This window comes from Tachypleus tridentatus, chromosome 11, assembly GCF_004210375.1.
Source record: "Tachypleus tridentatus isolate NWPU-2018 chromosome 11, ASM421037v1, whole genome shotgun sequence".
NCBI classification, from domain to species: Eukaryota; Metazoa; Arthropoda; class Merostomata; order Xiphosura; family Limulidae; genus Tachypleus; species Tachypleus tridentatus.
Genome location: NC_134835.1, coordinates 8,036,664 through 8,055,730, shown reverse-complemented (window position 1 = coordinate 8,055,730; position 19,067 = coordinate 8,036,664). Strand labels below are relative to the sequence as shown.

At 36.6% G+C, this 19,067-nt stretch overlaps 1 protein-coding gene across 1 annotated transcript in view; it reads right to left on the bottom strand.

Annotated features, from left to right (window-relative positions):
* The window catches only part of LOC143231654 (uncharacterized), a 49,977-nt gene that overhangs the window by 6,322 nt on the left and 24,588 nt on the right, over positions 1-19,067 (bottom strand). The window contains exons 3-5 of the mRNA XM_076466206.1: positions 17,725-17,860; positions 6,035-6,168; positions 2,181-2,394 (exon numbers count right to left, since the gene is read on the bottom strand). Of these exons, the coding sequence (XP_076322321.1) occupies positions 2,181-2,394; positions 6,035-6,168; positions 17,725-17,860 (484 nt within the window). The remainder of the gene's footprint in view (positions 1-2,180; positions 2,395-6,034; positions 6,169-17,724; positions 17,861-19,067) is intronic.

Genomic DNA, 19,067 nt, shown 5'->3' with positions numbered 1-19,067 from the left:
CGTTTTAGAGTTTATTGAGAGTCTAAGGTATCTGATGTTTTCTATTATCAGTTTGCTTTATTTAAACTGGTTTAAAGACATTCCATTTGAACTTAATAAAAATAAGTTCGTGACTAACATTTATATGAGAAGAAAAACAATACGTATTACAAGTGCTTTAGTTTAAGAAAAACAATACGTATTACAAGTGCTTTAGTTTAAGAAAAACAATACGTATTACAAGTGCTTTAGTGTATGTAAAAACAATACGTATTACAAGTGCTTTAGTTTAAGTAAAAACAATACGTATTACAAGTGCTTTAGTTTAATAAAAACAAAAACAAACTGCTGGATATCATTACGGTGAGAAGACGATATAGGAAAACATTATTACATAATCTGATATAACCAGGTGAGAGTATAAAACTGAAAATTAAAAAAAATTATAATGAAATAACAGCCACTTAATATCGTATCTTAACTAGGTTGAATACCATTATAATCAAATATTCTAAATATATAATATTTTTACAACAAAAAGCTAATGTGTAATGAAACCGTATAATACAACTTTTAGTTAATATGGAGTAAGATAATATTTTAGCCTTGCAGCTGTAAACCGAGTCTTTTTTTTTTTCGCGCAAAGCTACACAAGACCTATCTGTGCTAGCCGTCCCTAATTTACCAGTGTAAGACTAGAGGGAAGGCAGCTAGTCATCACCACCCATCGCCAATTCTTAGGCTACTCTTTTACTAACGAATAGTGGGATTGACCATCACATAATAACGCCCACGCGGCTGAAAGGGCGAGCATGTTTGACGCAACGAGTCGAATGACGGGCCAAAACCGAGTTTTGAAATTTATTTCTTTATTTTTTTGACAAATGTTTTCATTAGGCATTGAGAGAGACATTAACAATAATGAAAAGCAAACACATTTTTATGTTTTCTTGAAGTGACAGAAAAGCGCCATCTATATTGTCAATTATGTCTTGATATTTGCCTTTTTTATTTTTGTTTACTGGGAGAGTGGGGGGAAGGGGGGGAGAGAGAGCTGAAATAGGTGTATGATACATACTTTATTTGAATTTATATTAATATGACTACTTCAGATACGATTTGAGATAATTACGTTAGGATGTCACGTTAAAGATAGCTTTAACGTGTAGGCACCACGAGTTGATCAAAGTTTGAGATACAGTGACGTAACTAGCTGATTGTTCAGCTTAGGTTGTAAATTATCAATTAGGACAGCTTCCTTTTTTCATAGCGTCCATCATCTTTCGCTGAGTCCATTATTCTGAAGGGTTCACTCTTTGGTTTCTCTTAACAGTCTAGAATAATTTAAGGGGCTTTTAAGCGCATGCGCCTTCATTCTGGTAGCTATTGTTCGAGTCGTTGATCTAATACAGACTTGCCTGAAGCAAGGATATAAATATTTGTATATTACCAGCGGCATTTTTTATTACTTTAGAAAAACCTTGAAACAAATACGTCGCTATGACGTCAAAGAAATAAATACGTTATCTCGATTTATCTCAGTTAGTTCAGGAAACAATGAGCCACACAAGTTGTATAATTATAATTAAGAAACAAGTGTGTCATCTAGACTTATTTGATTATCATATGGCACGTTATTTGCCTTTGTGCTATCACGTGTCACGAAGGAAATTGCATTTCTTCTTTTTTGGTTTGATATATTGTAAGTTAAAAGCATCATAAAACAACTAGGTATTACTAAAGATAAATCACTTTTGTTTTAGATTCATTGGCTAATTTCAGTTTACAGCTTTGTGGCGCAAATAGTTAATTATTTATGACAAAGTTAAGCATTAATTAATATTTTTAATTAAACACGTTTATGAAAGATATACAATTACACAAGGCTGAAAAACTTTGTTTAAACATGCACTATAAGATTGTGAGTGAATATAAGAAATGTGTAATCTTTCTGTATTGAATTCGAAAACGTACTATTGAACAACGATATTGTAGGGACGTAATCCATTGGTAAAGTGAAAGTCTGTTAGATCTCTTATGTCAACGGTTCATTTACCCCTGAAACTGACAGTTTGTTATAATAGTAATTACACCTATGTTTGATTGTATTTCTAATGCAACACTATTAGATAATGTATTAACGTACAGTGGTCTGGAGAAATAGAATCTGAAGTGGTGATGAAGGCTAGAAGATGACTCACCAGTATACAAACCAGAGGGCCTAACCGTGTTCCCAATTATAATTTCTTTGCTTTTCATAGAGTAGGCCTGGGAGATTATTGCTGTACAACGCAACTTAAGAGCATTGTTTTTCAAATGGGAAGGAAGAACGTTGAAACGTAAAGCGGACTTGGAGCTCTGGAGTCCATCAGGATGTCGTTTTGTGGCGAGAGCTTTAACGCTATTTTCTGGAGCCTGGAAACAGAGAAACAAATTTAAACATCAAAATTCATTGAATAGCAAACTGCGTATTACGGACTTTACAGGAGTGCTCTTCACGGTCTGATAATTAACATTACAAAATTAATATGTATTTTTAAAGATCTGGTGAAATAGACGCACTTAAAAAAAAACAACCAATGATAAACCTTTCTAATCCAATTAGTACAAACATTTTCCTATTAGGAGTCGAAATATTTATAACAGATCATAAAATAGTGTTTGGAATATTATTACTCACGTTCGAGTGTGTGTGTGTGTGTCTGCTCGTGTTTTCGCGCGCGCATAGTAAAAGTTAATAAAATGACGATCACACACACACGAACAAAACAAAATGACATAAAATGTGAAGACAGCATGCCACATTCCTCCATTAATTTGGTCCAGTCCTTCATCCAGATCCGGATTCTAGATCACTTCGGATATTTTTTTTTTATATAATTTCTGGAGATAGGATATTTTCGCGGTTTTGGATTAATAAGGATCGGATTTTTACTAAATGTCGTGGGCACTTTAAGTTTGAGATCCTTCATCACACTATAAAAACTGATCCAGAACTTTGTGAATCTGAGATGGATTTTCTGAGTTTTAGAAAATTAAATTTAATATAAGCGAATGCAGTATCGAAAAGGAGAAACCAGGCGAGGGTGTGGAACGTCTCTGATTGTTTTTGTTGTTTGCAAACGAGCTTAAACAATAATATATTGTTAACATTATTGATTAATACTTTTCTTGAGGCTGTGGTAAGGAAGGGGACAGAACTGAACATCAAATAATAATACATTGGAAATAGTTAAGAAACTGTGAATAAAATTCTAGAATTACAGTACTTCTCCTTTATGAACAGAAACTGTACCAGTGTCAAGTAACATGTCGATAGCTTACACTGTGTTTGTCTGACATAAAACCACGACAGTCTAACTATTCCCAGCAGTAGTAGCACTCATGGCTTGCGAGAGAAAAATGTTATTTGGGAAATGTATAGAAATATCTGTCGATGAAAGTAATTTCCAGGAGAAATCTGTGAACATCTGATGAAGATACGTGGAACTTTTCAAAAGTAATGTGAAGTAACTAAGGACAGACTATTTACGTGATAATATAATAAATATATTTTCAGTGAGCTAGCTATAAAAAAAACTGGCCTATTATCTCAAAAAATGCCATCAAATCGCCCTGAATTTACTTAGAAATTACTGTGTAGGAGAACGTGTCCCCCGCTAGTACAGCGACAAGTCTACGGATTTTACAATGCTAAAATCATGGGCTCGATTCACCTCGGTGTGCTCAGAAGAAACCCGGATGTGGCTTTGCTATAAGAAAACACACACACACACACATACGAATAACCATAGGGCTAACATAGTCCTCATCAATTAACAATAATAGGTGTAAACAATGCATTATAAAAGAATAATCATAGAGCTAAAACAGGTATCATAAATTAATAATCATAGGGTTAAAGTAGGAATCACAAAATTACAATTATAGGGCTAAACTAGTCATCATAAAATAATAATAGGTCTAAACTAGACACAAAATAATAAACACTAAACCAGTCACAGTAATTTAATAACCATAGGGCTAAACTAGGAATCATAAAACAATAACCATATCATAAATTAATAATCATAGGGATAATATAATCATCATAAAATAATAATCATAGCTAAACTAGACACAAAATAATAAACACTAAACCAGTCACAGTAATTTAATAACCATAGGGCTAAACTAGGAATCATAAAACAATAACCATAGACGTAGGCATCATAAAGTAATAATCATAGGGATAATATAATCATCATAAAATAATAATCATACGGCTAAACTAGTCATAATAAATTAATAATCATAGGGCTAAACTAGGCATAATAAAATACTGAGATTAGCAAAACTGGAGTATGGTGTTCTTTACAGACGAATAGAAATTCAAATAGTATCGACAGGTGTTGTATGACAGAGAAGAGAAACACGGTTAACGTACAACATCTACAGTAAATCATGTTAGGTGGCATCTTCATCGGACATGACAGAAGTTTACACAAAATTGATTGCAGCTTGACTATTAGGAGGTCCAGGAGATTCTTATCCATTATGCAATTTCTCCTTAAATAGAAAATTCTTGGCAGAGATTAAGCTTCCAATAAGACAGTAATCTTAAGCGTCAGAAAATGTGAGGAAATAATACCTGTGAGGAGATATACACTCACATCTTGAACAAAACTCCGGTACAAACACAAGTAAGGAAAACTGAGAACGTAACAAGGCAACCACACAGCTTGGCTAAATTATATCACAGAAATCTGGAATGTCTCATATTATACTTGATTACAATTATGGTAGCATAAAACAAGGTGAAATTATCTGCACAACGAAAATATAACATCCTAGTGAGTTGCACAAGTTATTTATATTTTATATGATTAAAATATACGTATTCAAGATAAAAATGAATAATTACATATTGATTGTTATTTTTGTACATTTGTCGTCTGTTCTATATTGTTATTTTTCCTCATTAGATGTAGTTTGAATTTCTATTATAGGAAAAACAAGTATAAATTGTCTTTTTGAAGCAAGATTGGTCCTTTCTTGAATTTCTTCTAATTCTTCACAGTAAACTTTCGCAGCGATATTCTGGTCTTGGTTGAACAAGCTGTAATGGATAATGCAGGCCACAAGCCATCATACAGTGACCATAATTTTTCGTTGGTGCAACTTTGGCTTTGGGAAGTGTTTTGGAGCCTCATGACGGTTAAGCCATTGTACAGATCTCTTTCTGTTGTCATAAAGGATCCACTTTTCGTCACAGTGATAATTCCATCAAAAATGGGTCATTTTTGTTGCACAAAATTACCAAAAACGGTGATTTTTCTGATTTTTCATTGATTTCGTGTAAAACCCACTTATGGAGCTTTATCATTTTTCCAATTTGCTCGAAGTGATACAAAACTGTGGAAATGCCGACATCCAATTCTTGTATCATTTCTCAAATAGTTTGGCGCGAGTTTCTTTCCACTAATGTTCTCAGTTGGTCGTTTTTAACTACAGAAGGATGTCCTCTGCCTTCCTTATCTTCAAAACTCAAATCTTCTTCACGAAACTTTTGGAACCAACTCTGTATTGTACGTTCGGAGGTGGTTCTTTCGATCAATTCTTGGTTGATATTGTGAGCTGTTTGTGATGTTTTATGGCCAAGTTTGAATACACAAAAACAAAATGATGTACAATTTTTTCCATCATTAATCTTAGAAGTTTGAAATGTTAGAAATAAAGTTTTATAAAAGAATAAAAGCACCAATTAATAGAAGCTTTGATTTGTTACTGGTATATATGAAGTTGCTAAAAATACAGGTTTCGTATCCATACGAATGACTAAAATTTCAGTATAAAAGTCCGCCATTATTTTCAAACAACCTAACAGAACATCATAAAAGTATAAAGAGTATTTTGTTACCTGTTTAGTGGACGCTTTTATTTCTTTTTACAATTTTACCTTCAATGTCTGAGCGATAAAAGTTTCTTTAAGTGCAGAATTTCTTTAATAACCAGTTTTATCTCTAAATCTCCATTTAATAAACTTCGATAAAGGTAGGAAGTTTTGTGTTCCTACCTTTTCATCGTTAATATACCACTTGATTACTGCAACAGGCTTAGAGGGAGCTGCGGTGCAAGTGACGTTAACCTCGTCCCCAGGACTGTATTGTGCTTTCGTACCATGTATTTTTGGTCCTCCTTTAGGGAGCGCTAAAGAAAAAAACAAAAATGTTTGAAACCGGAAATGGCGATTTGAATATAATAGAAATTATTTTATTTTTCAAAGTGCTAAAAAGTAACGAAAAATAAAACCACTGATATGTGAGAAGCTTGGTTAGCTGATTGGTCAATTTAAGTGTTTTTATGGCACAAAGCAGCTAGGCTATCTGCGCCAAACATCCAGTAAAAAGTTAAAAATAAAGTAAATGTAGTAAAATTCATAAAAGGAAATGAAGGTAAAACAAAACATTATTGAAAAACATAAATAGCATAAAACCAATATTGACATCTAGTCTACAATGTTAAGAGAGAAACTACAGTCAGAGAAGATGTAAAAGACTTTCTGTACCAGAATGGTAGTTATTACAACCCACCAGGAAGATTAACAGGTAAGTATAAGAACCACCATCAGTCACCTGAAATTGGCCTTTCCAGTCCTGGTTTCGAGTTATGTGTCATTATGGCCAGTACCAAAAGGTAAAGTTACGAAAATGTGAAAAGACATGCAGCAAAAGTGTAATAACAACTCGCCAGGACGACTAACAGGTAGTTCAGACGGATAGTTCAAACAGCAGCGTCAGTCACTTGAAGTTGGCCTTTCCAGTCATGGTGTTGAGCAACTTAATGTTATTTTCCAATTTCAAATCGAACTAGAGAGATTTTGACTCTTAAATGGGAACCACAATAAAAAAGGTTTAATGAATAAATATAAAACACTTAAATGACATCAAAAAAATTAATGGTCATTAAAAAACTAAAAAGTTTATTAAGGTGGACAGTGTCACCATCACCAATAACACTATCCAATGTTACAGACAAACCCTGGTACAGAACATGTTTAAAATGGTGTCGTCGTTGAGAGTCGTAACGATAGCAAGAAAGTAAAATGTGGCTTATTGTGACCTGAGTATTACACAAACTACACACTGGTGCATCAGTTCCAGGTAAAAGAAAACGATGAGTTAAAAAACTGTGACCAATGTGTAGTCTAGTTAGAACAACTTCCTCCTTCCGAACCTTACGGAAGCTAGATGGCCAAAGTCCAATATAGGATTTTATTTGGAAAAGCTTGTTTTCGGGTTGCTCACTCCAAGTCGACTGCCAGCTGGCACGGAGCCGAGCCTTGAATACAGAACCATAGTCCATGTATGGAACAGGCACAACAGTGATAGTGCAAGAGCAAATAGATTTAGCTGCAGTGTCGGCGAGCTCGATCCCGCGAATACCAATGTGGCCCGGTATCCAAAAAAACTGGATAAAAGTACATGCTAAAAAGAAATGGGACAACCGGTTTTGTGATATCGGCGAGAACAGGGCGTGAATTAACGTGAAGCAATTTCAGGGCCAATAGAGAGCTAAGCGAGTCAGTATAAATAGTGCAATTTGAGTACTGCTTAACTTCCATGTGATCCAGGACAAGAGAAATGGCATACAGTTCAGCAGTGAACACAAAAGCTGTAGAGGGATTCTGCACGAAACCACCGAACCACAACAAACCATAGCAGAGCCCAAACAGTTACCTGATTTTGAACCATCTGTATAAATTGGAATGGAAAGATGTTAGAAAGATGTTCAGTAAATAAAAGTCGGCACTTCCAATCGGCAGTATCTTACTTTCTCAGATGAATTAAAGAAATGTTACATTTAGGGACTGTAATAAGCCATGGTGGGATTGGCTGACCAGTGGATTCTCCAATCTTATCCAAGAAAAGATCTAATTCACCCAATTGCGTCTGGTCGCGAAGGCCAAAAGGAGCAATTGCAGATCGTCTGTTTTGAAAACGTATGGCCAACCGAGGAAGGAAAACACAACCCCAGGTGGGATGCTTTGGTAAGGAACGAACGTTTTGAAGAATATACTAAAGATAGTTGGAAACGGCGAAGGTACAGAGAAGGTTCACGAGATCCCACGTATAACTGGGGAGGTGCAGAGAGCCCCAGTGCAGAGTCGAAGTTTTGACGATGTCCAGCATCTTTAAGGCCGAAGGCCATAGACCAGTGATCCACAATCGAATTTCGATTGAATAAGAGCACGATATATCTTTAACATAGATCATGGATCCGCTCCCCAACTGGTGGTAGATAGGAGATGGAGGATGTTCAGTACTCTTGTGCATTTGACCTGTAGCTGCTTTAAGTGTGGTATAAAGGTCAGCTTACGGTCAAAGATAAGCCCCAAGAACTTTGTCTCAGGGACCACTGGCAGCGAAATTTAACCAATATGAAGTTCAGGATCAGGGTGATTGTTTGTTTGTTTGTTTTAGAATTTTGCACAAAGCTACTCGAGGGCTATCTGTGCTAGCCGTCCCTAATTTAGCAGTGTAAAACTAGAGGGAAGGCAGCTAGTCATCACTACCCACCGCCAACTCTTGGGTTACTCTTTTACCAACGAATAGTGGGATTGACCGTCACATTATAACGCCCCCACGGCTGGGAGGGCGAGCATGTTTGGCGCGACGCGGGCGCGAACCCGCGACCCTCGGATTACGAGTCGCACGCCTTTCGCGCTTGGCCATGCCAGGCCAGGATCAGGGCGAATACCCCGTTGGCGGCAAAAGTGCATGCAAACGGTTTTAGAGAGAGAGAAATTAAAGCCGTTAGCCGTGGTTCACTTCAGTACACGATTGAGGGCAGTTTGTAGCTGCCACTCAATATACCTTATGTTCGACGACTGACATGAGATGTGAAAGTCCTCGACATAGAGCCCGTTTGCAACAGTGAGAGGAAGTTGTTCAGTGATGGCATTAATCTTTATACTGAAAAGTGTGACACTGAAAACACAGCCCTGAGGAACTCTAAGTTCCTGTACAAAAGAACGAAAAAGTGTCGAACCCATACAAACTTGGAATCTTCTGTCCGTTAAATTTTTTTAATAAAAATGGGTAAATGGCCATGTAACCCATATATATGGAGGTCTCGCAAAATGACATACCTTCATGTTGTGTCATAAGCCTTCTCAATGTCAAAGAATATTGATACAAGATGTTGTCGTTCGAAAAAGACTTCTCTGATTGACGTTTCAAGTCTAATTAGGTGGTCCATGGTGGTGTGCTGTCGTCGGAACCAAAACTGGGTGGGCGAGAGGAGGTTGTTTGATTTGAGGAACCAAACAAGATGAGCATTAACTATCCTCTCTAAGGCTTACAGAGATAGTTTGTCAAAGCAATTGGACGGTAGTTTGAAGGAACTTTGGGATCTTTCCCAGGCTTAGAGAAAGGTAAGATAATAGCTTGGTGCCAGGCATTAGGAAAAACATTCTCCTGCCAGATCCAGTTAAAGACAATTAGAAGAATATCAAGAGAAGCAGGAGAGAGATGGCACAGCATGTCATAGTGTACATCATCTGGTTCAACAGATGTACTGCCAGACTAATGACAGTTACAATGAAGGGCCATTTAGTTTTCCACCCGAGTCTTGATGGCTAAAAAGGTGTAGGAACAAGCAGAAATGCTAGATACTAGGCAAGAACTTTCACCTAGAGTATCGGCGATACTCCGGACATCGCTACTTCTTGGCTATGAGAGAGTAAGATAAAGAGGGGGACAGAATTGTAATGCCCACTGACCTTTGGAACCCTGTCCCATATGATATTGGAACTGGTGGTAGAAGAAATGCCAGTTGTGAACTTAATCTAAGATTCCTTGACGTCTGACCAACCTGGCACGTGCACGGGCCCGCTGGAAATCGATGCGGTGTGAAAGTGTGGGATATCTACGGAAAGTATCCTAGGCCCGTTTTTGAGTCTTCCGTGCCATGTGGCAAGCAAGATTCCACCACGGACGAGGATATAGTGGAAAACGTGTCGAGGTTTTAGAAATAGATTGAGCAACTGCCTATATAATACAGTCAGTTCCTGCTGCCACACGGTCGTCTATTGATGGCTGACAGACGATGGCAGAATCAATTTCTGCGAGAGCAGTAAAGGTGGACCAGTCCGCCTAATCCAGCTTTTACCAGGGCACGTGGGTAGGGTGGCATCCACCACGGCCAGTCTGTTTCAAAATTATAGGAAAATGATCACTGCCTAGTGGATAATTGTCAATCCTCCATGAAAAACGGGAGAATAATGAAGGGGAGCAAACTGAGAGATCAATAGAGTAAAGGACTGACTAGGTGCATGAAAATAAGTAGAAGAACCAGTATTGAAAAGAGAAAGGTTTGATCAGAGAACATACGCTCTACAGAGCGACCCCTCCTATCAATAACAGCACTTCCCCAGACGGGATGATGTCCATTAAAGTCCCCCAGGATTAGAAATGGAGACGGCAACTGTTCAATGAGAGCATCAAGGTCTGATTGATCATATGTCTCTCCAGGTGACAGGTAGAGAGAACAAACAGTGATGGTGTGATCCAAATAAACACGGATGGCTACGGCCTCCAAGGGTATGTTGAGTGACAAAGACAGGGTGGGCACATGCTGATCAACCAATAGTGTCACCCCTCTATGTACTCGTCTATCACACAGCCTGTCATTTCTGTATAGAGAAAACCGCCAAAAGGTGACTGTATCGGCAGATTTTAGAAATGTTTCCTGTAAGGAAAGACACACGGGATGGTAGGAAGCAATCAGTGTTTTGATATCATCCAGATTAGAACGTAAACCTCGACAGTTCCATTGTATCAAGGTGGCCATTTCTAATGACGTGTAGACGAATTGGCTGGAAAACCCTTCTGTTTGCGACTACTTCTTTTTTCCTGGAAAAGTGATCTAAATGTCAAAACGAGGATATCTGTCGGCAGTGTAACTCCATCTTTGTGAGTGGAGATGCACCTCACTGCAGAAACTCCTTGAGTGGAGAAACCAGCAAAAATCTCTGACTCGGGAATGTTCTTCAAATCCCTCTCAACAATAACTCCTCGTGATGAATTCAAGGTAGCATAAGGGGTAACCTTAATAGGTACATCCCCAATAGCCTTTGAATTCAAGGGGAGTTCAGTGAGTTGGGATGTGGATGTTTCAACCAATATGTCTCCAGATTGAAGCTTCTTTACTGGCTTTGGAGAGCCAGCAAGTCCCTTTAGTCCCTTCTGAATAAAAAAGGTGGCATTTGCTCTAAAGGTTTTTCTGAAAAGAACGTAGGATGAGAAAATAAGGTACAACTGGTGGTACAGATGTTGAAGATTGCTGATCAGAGTCTTCAAGACATAATCGTTTACCTATTTTTCACTATTTTATTTAAATTTTTTTGTAGGAAGATCCATAGGAAAAAAGAAAAATTTCGGTACCCATTGACCCCACCTACCATGGAGTCCTACGAGGGGATGCACTCCAGTGTCAAGCAAGGACATTGCAGCAACACCAGGGTTTCGTGAGCACTATACCCAAACACCAGCATCAGACACAATGCCCACAACACCCGTTGAGAACTTCCAGCACTGGTGCTTGGTTGACTCTAGCCCAAGTGGACCAACCGATTGAACCAAGGGGACTACCCAAAGGTCGCCCGTCTACAGGAATTCAAAGCCAAAGTGGTGTGATAGGGTTGGACCCCTCAACCACCAGGATCCTCTCTTCCCCTTGACGTGTCACCACGCACGGCAAACACGTGGGTGAATGTTTAGATCCCAGAGGAGGTAACCTGAAAGAATATAACCTTCCCTGGGAGATCCCTCACCACGTACAAAAATCCACTCAAGGGATGTGAGAAGCATTACATTTTGAAGCTGATATGAAAGCAACGAAAAACTTTAAATGCATAATCACCACAAAAGTCAAAAAACACCTTACGAAACATGATAAAACAACCATGTCCGTAACTGACATGAAATACAATTAAAATAAAAAAAAGCACACACAGAACTCTGAGGCTGGAAGGGCACTTTTTTCCTTTTTTTTCTTTTGAATTTCGCATTTCGCGCAAAGTTACTCGAGGACTATCTGCGTTAGACGTCCCTAATATAACAGTATAAGACTAGAGGAAAGGCAGCTAGTCATTACTACTCACCGCCAACTCTTGGGCTACTCTTCTACCAACGAATAGTGGGATTGACCGTCAAATTATAGCGCCCCCACAACTAAGAGGGCAAGCATCTTTGGTACGACAGGAATTCGAACCCGCGATCCTCAGATTATGAGTCGAACACCTTAAATCACCTGGTCATGCCGGGCCGGAAGGGCACTCACACCGGAAACTCGATAATCAAATTTGACACAAACATCAATGTAATTCTCATTTAAAACTGTGTTTTATATTGTGAAGCATGCGGGTTAAAAGTTATACACTTTGCTCAGGAACCCGAATGGCAAAAAATATTTTTCAACAATAAATATAGATATGAAATTATGAATAGTATTTTTATTTCACTCCATAAATTTTGTGACATTTGAAAATCTTTTGTTTTCAAACCTCTTTTCAATACTTGAAAAAATCCATCCAAATAAAAACACACATGAAGGATATATTACGCTCGTATTTGGAGTAAATATCACAATTATCACAAAATTAAATGATTTATTTCCACGGATTCAAAAGTTATTTCGGTTCCGTTGTTGTTGTTGATTTTGGAATTTCGCACAAAGCTACTCGAGGGCTATCTGCACTAGCCGTCCCTAATTTAGCAGTGTAAGACTAGAGGGAAGGCAACTAGTCATCACCACCCACCGCCAACTCTTGGGCTACTCTTTTACCAACGAATAGTGGGATTGACCATAACATTATAACGCCCCCACGGCTGGGAGGGCGAGCATGTTTGGCACGACTCAGGCGCGAACCCGCGACCCTCAGATTACGAAGCGCACGCCTTAACGCGCTAGGCCATGCCAGGCCCATTTCGGTTCCAACTCTCAGAAGAATCACCAGAGCCACCTGGAAACTAAAAGTAGAATAATTTTGGCCGAAATCTGACAGAAAATTGTTGCGCTCTGATGTTGACGAAGATAGTCAAGAAGTAAGTCTGGACTACGTAATGTATTTCCAAGATGATGTGACTTAACAACTTCGAGCAATAATTTGTTCAGTTGAGGTGAAACTTTTCAACTCATTAATCAATAACACTATAAAAGGTTTACCAGTAGGCGAAAAGTGCGATGAAGAGAATTGTCCTCTAACAAATCACAAGTAATGGGCTGTATTATTAAGACTGATCGTTGTTGGAGTAAGTGACCGTTTCGCCTTTTTCAATGAAAGTATATACCTACAGGCGTGAGTTGTCCCGCCCTCTTTTTCATTCGCATCTGGCAGCCGCTGGGTTCCGGTCATAGTGAAAGCTGTAGTTATGACTTAGCGGTTCTATCTAAAACTATATCAAAGTGGAATACACGTCTCTACCTAAAGACACGTGTGGCAGGCTTTTGTTAAGACTAGTTCATGTTTCACTCGCTTGCTTACTATTGATGTACACCTTGTAATTTTCCGTTCTACCGACTAGTATTCAAGAAATAGCCTGGAGAAATCAATTTCGACGGCTTTGTAATGTTCCGCTACTACCCCTCATCGCTTTCTCCCCTCTCCTAGGTCCCCTTGAGTACGTCATAATATTTTGGGATCATTCACTGAAACGTAATCCCCCTGACATTACGATGTATACCAACATATGATGTTCATGTTGTACTTTGTTTATACGGGGATCGTAATATGACCAAAAAGTCAGGCGTTTCTGCAAAATGTCATGCTCCATGGAAATGACTCAGAAGTGATTGTCACGTGTGTAATTTGCGACTGCTTTACGAACGTGCACTTCTCTTAACGACGTTATTAAGCGAACGATTTTTACACTGTCGCAGGAGCGTACCCGCTTGAAAACTAAACAAACAAAGCATAGTAATTACGCAAATTTTCGTACTTTTATTTATGTATCCACTTTATAATTCTACTTGAAAAAAATACATTTTTCATGGATAAAATATGTAAATATGTCTGATAATGTACAAGAGAAAAGAGGTGATTACACGAAGTAAGAAAAGACTTGTCAGCCGTAAAAACGAAAACAGCGAAACTATTTACAAAGCTATGTTCTTGAAATACTAAGCCTAACAGGTTACAAACGAGTAAGTAAGTTGTTATGTCGTTCAGCTAAGATTTTAAACTTTCAATTCAACCAGTGGTTTTATTGCTTATAACAATGAATAACGCACGTATTTATTTGTGTGTACAACGTTGTTACAGATTTGTAACATAGTATTTGATTAACGCGCACGTAAAGAGCAGTACACGCGTTTATAATACAGTAATTAATCTGATTAATATATGTTTCACTAACCATAAACTGTGGGTATAGTGGGTGTTTAATTTTACAATTTGTTACTGACAGTAATGTTTTATCTCAATACTTGGGGTAGACGGTTTCACATAAATGTGTGTGTTTCTTTATACATGTCTAAATAAAAAGGTTAAATACAACGATAAAGTTTCCAAAACATATATCAAAAATGGTTAGAGTCAATGAAAGTACAGTTTCTAAAAATTTACTTAGCTTTATATCTACAATGATGAATTTTGTTGATGTATATATGAATGTGTGTGTGTGTGTGCATACTGAGCTAGAGATGAAGAGAATTGTTACTCTATAAAAAAAATTTATAACTCGCTAACATATATCAATAGAGATAAAACATAAGGATATAATATCTTTCTTTTACTATAAGGTGTTGTATCGAAGGGTCTTTCATGAAATAACGTAGTTTTTGTACAGTTTTCTTTGGTCTTTCATGAAATTACGTAGTTTTTGTACAGTTTTCTTTGGTCTTTCATGAAATAACGTAGTTTTCGTACAGTTTTCTTTGTTCTTTCATGAAATTACGTAGTTTTTGTACAGTTTTCTTTGTTCTTTCATGAAATAACGTAGTTTTCGCACAGTTTTCTTTGGCGTAGTTTTTGTACAGTTTCATTCGGAAGACTGAAACATTGACAATGTTGTATTTAAATAAATGAGCAAATAGTTTGTTTCTTTTATGTTAAGCACAAAACTATACAGTGGGCTATCTGTGCTGCTCACGACGGCTGTCGAAATCCGCAGATACACCGCTGGGTCACTGGGGGGTTAGGTCTTAACAATTTTTCTTTTGCTCTCAAATATGAATATTAACACATCTTTTTGTTTGTTTTATTTATGGAATGCTAAAATATTAACATCTAATTTCTTTACATAGCGACGAGCACTGAAAGCTGTCTGCCTTCCACATTAAGGACAAGTATACCTCAACTGCAGGAATCGTTGAACGTGCCCTTAAGTTCAGTTTCAAATTTTCAATAACGGATTCTGTTTTATTCTGCATGAAGCGTGTTGACGTCACAGGTACTTACGCATACAACATATGCAGTAATCAACATAATCTGCATATGAACTGACTTTAGCAAGGAAATTATTTTACCAGGTTGTTCATGTTGAAAGGGTTTTTCCAAATTATAGATTGTGAACGGAGGAAACAGACTGAGTTTTGTTGTTACAGTTTCGCTAGACATGTTGAGCATTTTGGGTTCATACGATGCGTGTGTTTTCAAACGTCAAGTTTAACTTAGATCTCGAAACACGGTGGCTATTTTAATGAAACGTAGCATTTTGGTCGCTCTTTGCATATTAAAAAAAATATTGTTATGACAGGCACTGTAAATATATAATATGAGCAAATATTACTGGAATTATGAACGATAATTACCCGAGAAGCTATACGTACGTTCTTCTATGTGGTTAAGCATCCATCTGTTTCCTAATTTACGGACTTATACCGGATGTTAGATATAGTGCAGCGGGTGGAGGCAGCGCACGTGCCCATTACATTTATTTCTACACAGACATGTATCAATGCTTTCCAGTTAATGACTATAGTCGTCAAGCTTCACTGCCCTAAGCTTTGTCAAAGTCCAGGTGTACTCTGACGATCCAGGCCGAGTCGGTTTACCCTTAGGAAAGGAGAACCAAATGACTTTACCATTTATCAGTGTGAATGATTAAACAACGTAAACGTTTGGTATGCTTGAACCAATTTTGATTTTCATCAGTGGAAAAGTCATTTTGTTTTCTTCCTCGTAAATTATCTGAGTTACAAACTATCATTGATTTACAAAACATCCACGAGTTATAATCTACCTTCAAGTGCTTGTTCTAAATGACATGGTATGTTAAAAAGGCTTACATAGAGTTGATATTTGAACATATTTGTTCTAAATGACACGACATATAAAAGAGAATAAAATAGAGTTCAAATGTCTCCCAGTGGCACAGCGGTATGTCTGCTCTCAGACAGCCTATCGAGTAGTTTTGTGCTTAACTCCAAACAAACACATTTTTAATTTGAACGTGTTTGTTCTAAATGAACAAAGCAAGGCGTGGTAAGTTACCCTGAACACGTAACATCGGTCTTCCAGTCATGTTTGAAGTGATGTCATAAACCACATGCTCTTTCTAACTGATCGCAATGACTGCTGGGACTTACGCTGCAGCGTCTATGCTTTGACAGCTACTGATTTAATAATTCATTTAATGGATTGCCCTTACATCTGTGAGGCAGTCCACCATCTTAAGTATCTGGGTGTAAACACCATTTTACTACATCGTAATCGTAAAGTGAAATGCATGAATAAATATAAACGTCTTCAATTGAATTCCATCTTTTATATTAAATCAATAACTTTTTAAAAGTAACCATGGATACACCTTGCTTGCTGTCCTACTAATGTTTTAAAGTGTTCCATATTGTAAAACCAAAGTCATGACAATAAAGTTAAAGATGTTTGTGGAATACACAGTAAACGTAAACACGTTTCGTCTTTTAACTCTTGCAGATTATGTTCTTACGAACCGGGTGTGGCCTAGTAATTACTGTACTCGTACTGTTAATGTGATGTATCATGTTTCACACTCAAGGGTAGTTAGTGTATGTACAAGAAAAAATATAAAAGTTCCACTATTCGGTCAGGAAGTACTGACAAAAACAATTGATGGTCCCTCTGGTTTGTCAGTTCAACATTAGAATATGGCTATGTACAGTTACCTTTTGTGTAGATTGTCACAAAAAATCTGAAACAAGCAAACAAGCACTTCTTTACCTACTGCAGCAAAGAAACAAATAAGCACTTTCTTACCTACTGTAACAAATAAACCAATACTCACTTTCTTACCTACTGCAACAAATAAACAAATAAGCACTTACTTACTTACCGTATTAAACAAACAAATAAGCAGTTACTTACTGTAACAAACAAACACTTTCTTACTTAACAAACAAATAAGCACTTTTTTACTTACTGTAACAAATAAACTAATAAGCACTTACTTACTTACCGTATTAAACAAACAAATAAGCAGTTACTTACTGTAACAAACAAACACTTTCTTACTTAACAAACAAATAAGCACTTTTTTACTTACTGTAACAAATAAACTAATAAGCACTTACTTACTTACCGTATTAAACAAACAAATAAGCAGTTACTTACTGTAACAAACAAACACTTTCTTACTTAACAAACAAATAAGCACTTTCTTACTTACTGTAACAAACAAACAGGCACTTTCTCACCTACTCTAACAAATAAGCAATTTCTTACCTACTCTAACAAATAAGCACTTTCTTACTTACTCCAACAATTAAGGACTTTTTACTTACTGTAAACTCGAAGTTCTCGCTCAGCTCGCTCTGTTTGAAAAGTGGGCGCTTCAGCTGACACTTCACATCTGTAAGTTCCTTCCGTGTTAAGGTCACTTCGTGACAAGTAAACCTGACCAAAACGTGATTTGTTTAACTGAAAATAAACGCACAATTCTTTTAAAATTATATGGATTAAAAAATCGACAAGTAAGTTATAATATCCTGAAAAATCAAGTAAGTTGTAATATCCTGAAAAATCAAGTAAGTTATAATATCCTGAAAATTCTTTTTGCAAACTGTTTGAGAAAAATTCACCTTTGTAACTTTTAGAGCAGTTACAGAAATGATAAAAACCGAACATTACGATAACTTTCCGCTCTTTCTATTCATAAATAATATGCTTCTTAGAGGTCAGATATGACATTTGTCAGGTTAATACACAAAATTCAACTCCTAATCTACGCACCAACTAACTGTGTTCTCTTTCACGCTCAAATTAAAAAAAAAATCAGATATTTGTAACTGCTTTACCAGCTACACAGAATGATGTACTAACTGAAATCCACGATTTAAATTATCACTACAATAAGCACGTGCAGAGCAAGTTCACCGCATTCGACTGAAAATGCTCTTAATCGTAAATATTTCTTAATTTTGGCTGCAAGTTAAAGTAGAAATACAGACAGTGGGTATGTGTTCACTAAACTCTGATCAAAATATTAAATATGTTATGGTTGAAAATCATAATGTTATTTGTTATGTAGCTCTTACTGTAAAGCAAAATATTTTCATCTTATGGTATACGGCTAAAACGTAGGATCAGGTAGTTATACAATGTTCTATTGTTATTTTACTATAACATATTATCATGTAGTTATACAATGTTCTATTGTTATTTTACTATAACATATTATCATGTAGTTATACAATGTTCTATTGTTATTTTACTATAACATATTATCATGTAGTTATACAATGTTCTATTGTTATTTTACTATAACATATTATCATGTAGTTATACAATGTTCTATTGTTATTTTACTATAACATTATCATGTAGTTATACAATGTTCTATTGTTATTTTACTATAACATATTATCATGTAGTTATACAATGTTCTATTGTTATTTTACTATAACATATTATCAGGTAGTTATACGATGTTCTACTGTTATTTTACTATAATGCATGATCACGTAGTTAAACAATGTTCTATTGTTATTTTACTATAACATATTATCACGTAGCTATACAATGTTCTATTGTTGTTTACTATAATGTGTGGTATATTTTTATACAATGTTGTACTGATATTTTACTATGAAGTGTGGTTACACTGTTATACCGTGTTCTGCTCAAA